General features: G+C 40.5%; 1 protein-coding gene across 1 annotated transcript; it reads left to right on the top strand.

Annotated features, from left to right (window-relative positions):
* Positions 1–5,238: 5,238 nt before the first annotated feature.
* On the top strand, positions 5,239–6,124 carry nkx3-1 (NK3 homeobox 1; the record flags this gene model as incomplete). Its single annotated transcript, XM_084359008.1, has 2 exons — positions 5,239–5,425; positions 5,724–6,124. 2 exons carry the CDS (start codon positions 5,239–5,241, stop codon positions 6,122–6,124), a joined length of 588 nt encoding a protein of 195 aa, XP_084215134.1.
* Between the last annotated feature and the right edge of the window lie 4,894 nt (positions 6,125–11,018).

Genomic DNA, 11,018 nt, shown 5'->3' with positions numbered 1-11,018 from the left:
TGCACATGGAGACTTGGCTCAAGGGCCCCAGGAGGAGAAACACCTCTGGGGAAGAAAGAGGAGGTGAAGGAGCACCTCTGCACAGATAAGGGAGAAGCTGCAGACAGAGAGGAGACCAGAGACACTTCAACAGATCAGATAATGCCCCTGTGTGTGTGTGTGTGTGTGTGTGTGTGTGTGTGTGTGTGTGCGCGTGTGTGTGTGTGTCAGAGAAAAAACACTTTGCATCAGTTACGTAATGGTGGGTGTGTTCTGCAAAGTCCATGGTTTTAGTTCATGCTTATTCTTACCCATGCAGAAAACCTAAAACTGACATTGAGACACACATATGCAAAAGTTCTGAGAAGAATTTACATTATTGGTGTAATTAAAAAGACTTTTACAAACTACAACCTGTAGACACAAGACAGGGTGATGTAGTAAAAGAAGTAACGAATCCCAGATCTGGTTTTTAGAAAACAAAATGAGCTTATGTGCAGTTTTAGTGTGTGATTTCTGATACAAATTGAGAATTTGGTCAAATGTTGTAATGTGCAGGTAGGCAGATGGGGTTAATTACAAACAGAGTGGGCAATTGAGGCGCTAATGGGTTGCTCCTGTGTGTGTGTGTGTGTGTGTGTGTGAGAGAGAGAGAGAGACAGAGAGAGAGAGAGAGAGAGAGAGATAAAGATGAATGAAAGAAGAATCCCATAATAAAGATGCTTGATTACACTGTGGTGATGAGGGTCAGTTTAAATAGAGGATGACGTGAGTCCGGCCATCAGTGAAAGACTCATTATAGTTTACTCAAAAAATAACTCTGTAGTTACGTCAGCTTCAGACAGGCAGACATGTCTCTGACTGTGTAATATAACCTTCAAAAGCCAGTCTGATAACAAGCTACATCGTGTATCCAGATAACTGAAGATGGAGCACAATCAGACTCTCATCAAACTAATCCTTTAGTAAAAAAACAGCTCATGGTGAGGTTGTTCCTGTAGTTTGAAGTGGCTGCTGGCTTTGTTCTGTTAGGGCCTGATGTGTGGATTTAAAGCTCCCTCTGGTGGAAGACATTTCAAAACCACATGTGACACAGAAAACTCATTTATGCCAACATGATATTAAAACATGTAATAAACTAAATATTTGTATGTAAAACCGAAGTAGTTCATGAATGATACCCGAGTAACTGTACAGTTTTTCCTGATAAGAGTGAGATGAATCAGCTTAAATCTCATGTGCCCTGAAGCAATAAGAACCCTCTAATGCAGCGGTCTGCCAAACATTTTCAGGTCAAGGACCCATTAGCTGATAGAGAGACAAAGCAGAGACCCCTAATTACATATACTGTATACAATTCTGCTGCATATTATACTGAGACAACAATAACATGTGGGTGGTTTATTGTGCCATGTAGAAACAGGTAGGCAGCAGTTGTAGCATGTTAGAGTCTGGTGCTCTGTAAGTTACAAAACGATATTCTGGTTAAGAAGGAAGTGGACACTGAGTGAAGGGCTACAGGGAGATTAGAGGGTTTTATTTTGTGCACTGCTGCTCTTTGATATTTTTTCAGTCCCACTTCCTTTAGGAACAATTAAATATTCCCTGGAGAGAGGGTATGGATATACAGTTATGTACTGTACATGAATGTACAGATGTTTGTCAATGGAAGAGCTCTAATCTAATTCATCCCTTTTAATGCACTCCTTGATGCATCCTTGACTCCTTGGCCACCCTTTATTGCCTTTTTTTGGTTTTGTCTCTGTATTTTTTTCTTTTTTCTATTCCTAAAATGTTGTCTTGTATTGTCCTCAGTCCCTCACTAAATATTACAGAACATATGAATATGCAAATATTGTTCCTTTCTCAAGTTTAAAGGTTATGTTCACCCAAAATTAAATCCATTCATCATCTACTTACCTGCATGCAGAGGGAAAGTGGGGTGAAGTTTCGTGGTCCACAAAATAATTCTGGGGCTTCACAGCAAGACAGTTTTGCATCATTGTCCTAAACAACGGAAGCAGACCAGCACTTTTTTTAAAAAGTTAAAAAACATTTTGAGGTTACAAAATTTGTGATGTCACAAATCATACCCATAGGCCCGCCTCCTATAATCTGATTTTCCATGAGCTTGAAGAAACTTTACTTTTCTACAATGAATGTGAAAACAGTCCTCTAGCGCACAAACATCATTCTGCACAGTGAAGCTCAAACATTCAACTGCAGGAACGACAAGAAAAAGACATTCTGACTGGAGGGGGACTTTCAGAAACAGACTCAAAGAGAAAGAAGGTCGATGTTGTCATAGACGTCCGTCTGTCAGCCTCAAAATGACATCAAATCCGATGACATATTTGTTTTGTCGTACAATAAATGGAGCAAAGAACAATAACAATGCATTAACGCAGGTGCAGGTTTCTGCATTATATAACGCTGATGATACAAATCTACAGTTACGACAAAGTCTCGCCGCTCGTCATGTCAGACAAAGAAATAGCAGGAAAACAACAGAAGATTGATGGCACAGCAACTTTCGGTGGCTCAAAGAAAACATCGTCACCACAAAGCATGTAATGTGGAAGACAAACGCCTCCCCGGGCTGAAAGGTCAGAGGTTCCGCTGTGTCACATCTGATGCAGAACTATGCAGCCAAATATCTGCACAATGAACGCTCAGGACACAATAGATAGAAGGAAATGTAATTGTTTTCGACTAAGAGCAATCATGTGGATTGTCAAAGAATAAGGGCAGAGGATGACAGCATAGCACAGACACTCTGGCCTTGTTTTGTTGCCTGAGTGTATGTGTGTTCTTATTCAGCCATGTTAAAAAGCTTTTTGATGACATCCAAGCATGTGTTCAACATATTTCTGATGAAATGACCCCTTTCTTTAAACCGAAAGCCTTCCTTTTACATTTCAGTCCATATTCAGTGCTGTATGATCCAAAAATACACACAAGGGCTTTAAAAACAGGAAGAAAAACTGTCTAGACAGACGGATAAAAGCCTTCTGTGCTTACAGTTCAACATACTTTTGCAGACAGACGGTCACAGACAAAGAACTCAAGGTGAAACATATCATCCTGATGATCTTAATGCCGTGTTGACAAGACAGCAGCTAATGCTTAAGAGGAGCCTCAGACAGAACATAGTAAACTTCACATCCTTCAATGTGGTTTTATATATTCATATTGCTCATAGTAAACCAAATCAATGCAAACATGGTGACAGAGTTTATTTAAGCAGTAACAATGTAAGTGACTGTTGGTGACTTCTCGGTGTGTGGTTGGTGCCAGGGAAGCTGGAGGAGTCAGCAGGGCCAGGGGGCACGGAGAGGATCATGTTTATCATACCTACGTTCATGCGTTTCCAAATGAAGCATGAAGTCCCAGAGGAGCACAGACACTGCTAGTAAACGTCTCGTCCTCCGGAGAAAGTCAGGCTGAGCCACGGAGAACAACAAATAAACAGCCACCGAGCTACGACTGTGTCCGTGCAGGAGCCGGCCTAAATGTGTCCAAGTCATTAGTGCCCCAGTAGGTACGACCACCCACCCAGTCTGACCCCCACCCTCCCTCCTACTGCCGTCTCCTGCAGGGTTACTACACAGAGCTGGTGGGGGCATGAAGCTCAGACACAAATCTATTTAGTGACTATAACATTAAATTATCCAACATATACTATAATATTATCCCTGTCTGCTCCTACATTGTGTCTACTGGAGGATTTTAGAAGCTGATCCCTCTTTGAGGACCCGTTGTTATGTGATCTATAAGAGAAAAAAAACTCTAAAGCACAAATATTTTATGACAATACATTGTTAGTCTATGCGATACAAGTTTATTACCTCATTTTGTGCATCATAAAATTCATTTAGATTATATATTGTGTGAGGAGATCATAAAGTGTGCAAAATGTGGGATTCAAGTACAGCGTACAAAACATATCGTATAATCTAAGTGCATTTTCTGCCTCTTTTAAAATGACTTCATTTGTGCTAAAGATCTATTCTGGCTGTTTGCCATTTTACTGCTGTTGTGTTTTATGTTTGTACTCCAGACCTCAGTGTTTGGTCGAGAGCAGGGATGCCCAAACTTTCCCCCGCCGAGGGCCAAAACTGAATCTTCATGTTGGGCCACGGGTGAAAACAGAAACCTATTGTATTGTATTGTTGAGATGCAAAATGACAAAAAGGAGATCCCGTAAAATTCCTTAATTGACAAACTTCCTGCACAGTGTCCCTCAGCCCACCATGTTCAGATTATGACAAATGACAAAGAGTAAGGGATCCAGGGCTGTCACACTTATAAATTCACAATAACATTATTGTCATGATATCTATAGAAACTTGAAAAAGAAATGTAAGCAATCAAATCTATTGTTGTTTACTGAGTGTTTGTGTCTTTTTCGGCAAATAAATTACCCTCATATGAGTTTAGCGAGGTGGAGTAACTGTAACTGTAACACTAAAACCTTCATGAAGGTTGGATTTATTGCAGAGCTGCTGTCTCAGTCTGAACTTAGTATAGGTGGGTGTAGAGAGAAGGGAATGACTGGTTGCTCTATGCAACACAACACAGGGACAAAACTGTGTCGGGTGTTCTTGGAAAACCGGATGTTTCCACTATTAGGTCTTCATCAGGGCTCCACACAACAAACAATACAATATGGAGCCATCTATATATATATAGTGGCCACAGCCAATAGGAGGCATTCACATGACCCACATAATAACATACCAGGTGAAACAAACAGATTTTTCTTGTTTGGAGCACCCGAACAGCCTCTGCTTTTAGGTGGGTGTACTTTATGAACCGACAGCTGAGTGTATATTACTGTATTGTATAAAATCTGTGTAAAAAGGGACTATAATCATATAAAATGTATATATGTTTATCGTATAAACATGTACAGTTTAAAGTATATACATTTTGCATACGTTTTTCTTTCCAAGGCATGTTATATGCATTCAAATGATAAATAATACAAAGCATAGCACATTTTTTGATAAGACACAATTGTTGTTTCATCTCATAAACTCATCATGTTGATCTGAGGAGGCAAACAAGTGACAGTTACAGAAGTTGAAGCAGAGCCGGCTGTCTGTCCCGCCTCCTTCTCTTGTCGGTGCAGTCAGGGTAAACCCGCCTCTGCTCCTCTATAAATTCACACCGTGTGAGTGTGTGAGCAGACACACCGCTTCAACTCCTGCTGCAGCCCTGTGTCACTGAGAGGCCCCTGATTTGTGGATGTACTGGATGGAAATGTCTGACGCAGTCAAACCTCTGACCTCCTTCCTCATAGAGGACATCCTCTCCATTAAGGACAGCACAGGATTTAATGGAAAATGCTGTTTGGGGAAGATGGACAGATGTTCACAGTGGAAAGAAGAGTGTTTGTCAGAGCAGCTGTGCCCTGAGGAGACAGCGTTTGGAGTGCAGACAGGTGAGCTCCTGTAGACTTGTGATGGATAGATAGCTATAAATTCTGTGTGTTTGACTTTAATTAATAGAATAACTTTTTAAAAGATTGAATAAATCTGTGGGATAAATAATAGGTGTGTATCGTGAGAAGTTGTTCCAATATAATATAAGAAATATAGTTTTTAAGGGGATAAAAACGAGTATTCGTCCTACTTTCTATGAAGTTCTTTTTGAGCCACAACCTCGCAGCCTGATATGCAGATTACACCAGACTGACTGTAATAGAGTAGTTTTCACCCTGTCACATCTGTTCTTCACAGAGTCTCTGGACGCATCCTGCAGCAGCTCCTCAGAGTCCAACAGTTCCTCCTCCACAGGGAAACAGAAGCGCTCCAGAGCTGCGTTCACACACCTCCAAGTGCTCGAACTGGAGAAGAAATTTAACCACCAGAAATACCTGTCTGCCCCGGAGAGGGCTCACCTGGCCAGCACCTTAAGACTCACCGAGACCCAAGTGAAAATCTGGTTTCAGAACCGGAGGTACAAGACGAAACGAAAGCAGCAAGCGTCAGAGTTCTGTAAGGACGTGTACAAAGCAGAGGGACTTGGGCTGAGAGAGGATTTGGTCAGATCGTCACTGATCACCTCCTTCTGTAAAGCTTATCAATACAGACCCTACCTGTGGGACTACAGCGGCCCCTGGGCGCCAACGTTATGGTGAAACTGACATGATGTATGAATTTATAAAGTGTATGTTTAGTCTCCCTGATATTAAGGCTCTATGTTGACTATCAAAGCTGATTTCTTTGTTATTTGACGCTGATTGTAAAACTCATGTGTTACCATCTCAATGAACACATTGCTCATGAACACATCCTGTTATTTTTCATGCTTTAAGAAAAAAATGATGCTGTAAAAAGTGATATAAATCTTGTGGTAATGGACATGATGAAGTCAGCTGTAGCTTTGTTGATTAATTCATTATTAAATTAATTTTGATACACTGTACTTTCCTTTAAATCTCTGTGTGAAAATTACACTTGCAGCCAACTTTAAAAAGTGTGTTGTGAAAAATAACAGTACAACAAAACATAAAGAAAGTGGGGAAACTCTCAGTCTGTTAGTTGGGCATAAACTACATGTTAAGAGTGACACTCTTCATGTTGTTCTTTTCTACTGGAGACATTTAAACTATCCGTGTGGAGTTAAACTCTGATAAAACAGCATAAGAAGATAAGACTAGACGGAGATGCGGGTGATGTTGTAAATGAGGGCTGAAGAATGAGATCTGATTTCTTTAAAGAGCCTCTGACCTGATGAAAACATGGAGATAAACTGCTCTTTAGGTGACTTCATGATTGAGGACAGCTACAGCAGGAAACTAAGAAACCGCAATTTGTCGTGTGAGATCTGTTGAGGAATTTAGTTTAAAATGAGTCAGTGTGGCAGTCAAAGAAAAATTATAAACAGATGAGTTCATAGAGATAATAGTGTTTTAGACAAATCATGATCCAAATGTGAAAACTGGATGACTGAAGCAGTAAAAAGTAATAAGATACAACAGAGAAGAGTAATCAGAAAAGAAACATACGACATAATGAAGTTTTACAGCAAGTACTGCAGGAACACATGGAATAAAAAGACTGTGTTGTCTGAAAGGCCAAGTTTAACTAGAAGGTGCCAGTTTTGTTTGTGCCGCTGCCGAATGAAACAATAAGGCCCTCGTGTGGCTCATGCATGTGATTATTATAGTAACACAACCTGTTTGTTGACATGAGTACCATGAGTGAGGCCAACTGAGGGTAAAAGAAGGTGATGGGGTAAGAAATTGGAAAACTACCTAACACCGTTACACAAGGCTCAGTGGCTGGTGTTGTTTATTCATGAAAATAACCTAACATTTTTGAATTACATAAAAAATAATGTATGTAATCCAAATACTTTTGACTTGAGGATTTTCCATTAGACCCTCTGAAAACCATTTCAGTGATTCCATTGTCAAACTTAGTGGGAAAATGTGATCACAGCTACATTTTGTTCATTTTGTTATATTATATGGATGCATACTACAGTTTATGCAACATAAAGGTCCAGTGTGCAGGATTCAGGGGGGTATCTTGGCAGAAATGGAACATTATATTCATTAAAATTTAGTCCGTCATGTTGCACTGCCATGTTTTCTCCCAGAATCAATGAACCAAACACCGGTTCTAGAGAGGGCCTTTTGCATTTTTCCTCATGTTTAGGGGCCACTGTAGTTTCTCTAATATGCTTGGTTGCAATCTGAAATCTCACTGCCACCATGAACAGTAGGAGCAGTACATGTTCAGTAAAGGGATGTGACAGGGTCAGGAGTCAGTAAGCACCGGAGAACAACTACGTTCACAGCGCAGCCAGTTGTCTACACAAAAGTGTGCTTCAAAAAGCAAATAAATCTCTGGCCTCAATCCTACACACTTGCCCTTTTAAATGTGCTGCAAAATACATGCTTTTTTTTTTTTTTTACATCAAATCTTAAATGTAAGATGTAAAAGAAAATATTCTAGTTTCAGATATTGGAGTAAGCAAAATGATCAACTGTCCTGACAATGAATCACTGTAAACGGCTTCTTCAATAAATATTCTGTCTACCATGCTATAAAAAGTGTAGCAAGACATAGTTTTAAATGCACTGAAACATTCAAATGCAAACAAATTATGAAGGTACGTCTACATGTATTGCAGGCTTTATACATCTTTTACCCTGACTTGTTTACTGCACCTATGGGCTCATTACTTGCGGCTGTATAATCTGGTCCCATCATAGTTGCATATAACCTAAAAAGTGTCTATCAACCACCTGCTGGTATGTCCTGGGTATCATTCAGGTAGATATAGAATGCATGTTGTTATCTTCCAGTGTACTGATAGTATCCATGCCTTGAATATAGAAGTTGTCTCTCTCTGTCGTCACATGGCCATGGCCATGGCTGTACAGTAACAGGTATGCTGCCCTGCCCTTCACAGCTGAGGTCACTGCCTCCTTCATCACGAGGCTCAGCCTTCAGGGCCAACACTGTTTGATTGTGATGTATCTGCTGACATGAGTAATTTTCTCCATTATAAAAGCTATGAATAATAACAATCATTTAAAGGTCTTCACACGTGCTGCTGCAGATTATACAACAATGTTTTTGCTCTCAGTGGACAGCCTTACCTTCCACTGATATGCTACGTTCTTGCAGCATTACCATTTTCAGAATCCAATATATAAATATTCAAACATAATGGCAAGACACAGCTCGTCCAGCTTAATCCAAGTCTGATGAAGACCCGAGATCCTGTGCTAGAGCTGTACTAGGATCTTTGTGTTTAGCCAATAACTTTAGAGCTGATGTTAACAACACCTTACTGTTGCTTCTTGTACTTACAAAGGGATGTAAGCCAGCCGATACATAAAAAAGTTGAAATACTTTTAATAGAAAAATAATAAGACATTGTCAATACTCTTAGTAGTTTAGTTTACATAGTCTGTGGAAACACTGCTGAATCTTTTTGACGATGACCCCTGGGTTTTTAATCAAAGCTCAGTCTGTCATCAAACACATGCATGATTCATAAAGTACCAACTGGTGGATAAACTAAACAGATGTGTACACCTTTAGCCAGACAAGGAACTAGTCCATGATTGGATAATGAGTTTCAGCATTTATTTGGATCTTGTAGAAAATAAAAAATAAATAACAATAAAACAATTTTCAACACATATCTTGAAGCATGTCACTGTCATCCTTTTTTAAAAAGACATTTGACTCTTTTCAGCCCAGTCGCCAGATAAAATGTTTCTGCAAAGCGCTGTCATGCTGACATTTCTAAAAATGTCTTGTATCACATTCATGTTCATGACCTGACTTTTATTTTGGAAGGTGGGGGTGGTGGCTGTGGAGAGAACCAGTGACCCAGAACAGGGCTGAACAGAGCTGATAAGATGGCCTGCAGGATTGACTGTAGAGCTTTACATATCTAAGAAGGGTAAGTTTGTAGTAATATAACCAAAGTGTGAGCCGAGGACTGATGGAAGTGATAGGAGGGAAGATTTAAGAGCTCTCACGCCACCTGTAACCTGTCTGACTTGTACAAGCCAACAAGTGCCAAGAGATTATCTTATTTATTTATGTTTAACCTTACTGAGGTTGTACTGTACTTACCGTTTTTAGGAGATCACTCCACATTTTTTGGAACCGTTCTGTGGAGTTTTCACCTCAGCTGTCCTTTCCAGAGATTTCTTTTGAGAAAAACCTTCCTGTTCAAGCAAGCGTCACTCTATTTATGAATCAACTTGTAAAACACGGAAGAAGTTGAACAAACTGCGGTGTATCTTACCTTACTTAAATCTTGATGATTTCCTCAAGCTCAAGTGAGTTCTTATCTACTGCGCCATTCATTCTGGGCCCTTGGAGTAAACAGGTAATTAGACATGAAGAGGGCAGATAGCATCTGTTTTGACGGCACTGAAAATCTGACAGTCTCTCTCAGCGTCTCTCAGAGTCTTTCTACGAACACGTTCATCAGATAAAGGAGCCAGTTGAAGGGTGACACTGAAGGTTATGGAAGAACTACTATTTTCTGCACTTGCCATTGTGATACCTGCACTTCCGCAGGCTCAGGGAGACACGGTACATTGATTCGCAAACACAGAAGACTTAAAAACACCATTAAACACACCTCTTGTCTGTTTTCATCCCTGCACGTGGACTTTAAATCTGTCTCTGCAGCACCTGGATTAACTGGATTTGGCAGGTAGATGATGAAAAGAAGTGAGGAGGGGCATAATTTAACTGCCTTATCTCCTCCCCTATGTACTCTGATTATAGTTTTTGCATTGCTACATAAAGATTTTCTGGGATTATAGTATAAAGCAGGTTTAAATGCCAATAAGTCTGAAGGTGTTATCTTCTTTGTCTATATATTTAGGGATCTGATTGTGAGGTGCAGTGAGCAGTGTGGTCGTGGAGCCGTCGTCGTGCTCTTCAAGGTGGCCAATGATGCTTTGAAAAACAAGCAGATCTTCATAACAGATGAGGGGAAAACCAAACCCCGACCACAAAGACGGCCTTTGTCGGTGCTCCAATATGCCGTGACTGTCTGACAAACTTGTTGGAGTTGATAAGGAGGCTTAAAACAGCCCTGATCTTCTTCTTCTTTCTTTTTTTTCACATGGGAATTCACTCATAAACTTCCCCGGATAGTGTAACTGGATCCCTCATGTTACGGTACCAGTAGAGCAGCTTGTCCTTCTTCTCCCATCATCTGCATCCAACTCAACCCGATGGTTAAGGTTGATTGTGTGGCTGCAAACAGTGTGTGTGTGTGTGAGAGAGAGTGAAATAAACAAGGGGAAGACAGGCAGACAGAGAGAAAAGAGTAGTTTTCCAGTGTTCTTATCTGTGGGATAAAGATATAAAGTAGTGGGACAGTTTACTGCAGATTAAAGTGATTATGACAAGGACGGAGGACATGGGCTGAGGGGGCCGCTCATTGTGTGCTTCAGATAAACAAGCTGCTCACGGACAAGGGCGAAAACTAAACACATCAGGGACGACGACGTTACAGCACAAGTGTACGTGTCCTGAGGC

Source organism: Pagrus pagrus, assembly GCF_965226575.1.
Source record: "Pagrus pagrus genome assembly, chromosome: 8".
Classification (NCBI taxonomy): domain Eukaryota; kingdom Metazoa; phylum Chordata; class Actinopteri; order Spariformes; family Sparidae; genus Pagrus; species Pagrus pagrus.
Note: the sequence above shows the minus strand (reverse complement) of the source record. Positions and strands in the feature narration are given on the sequence as shown.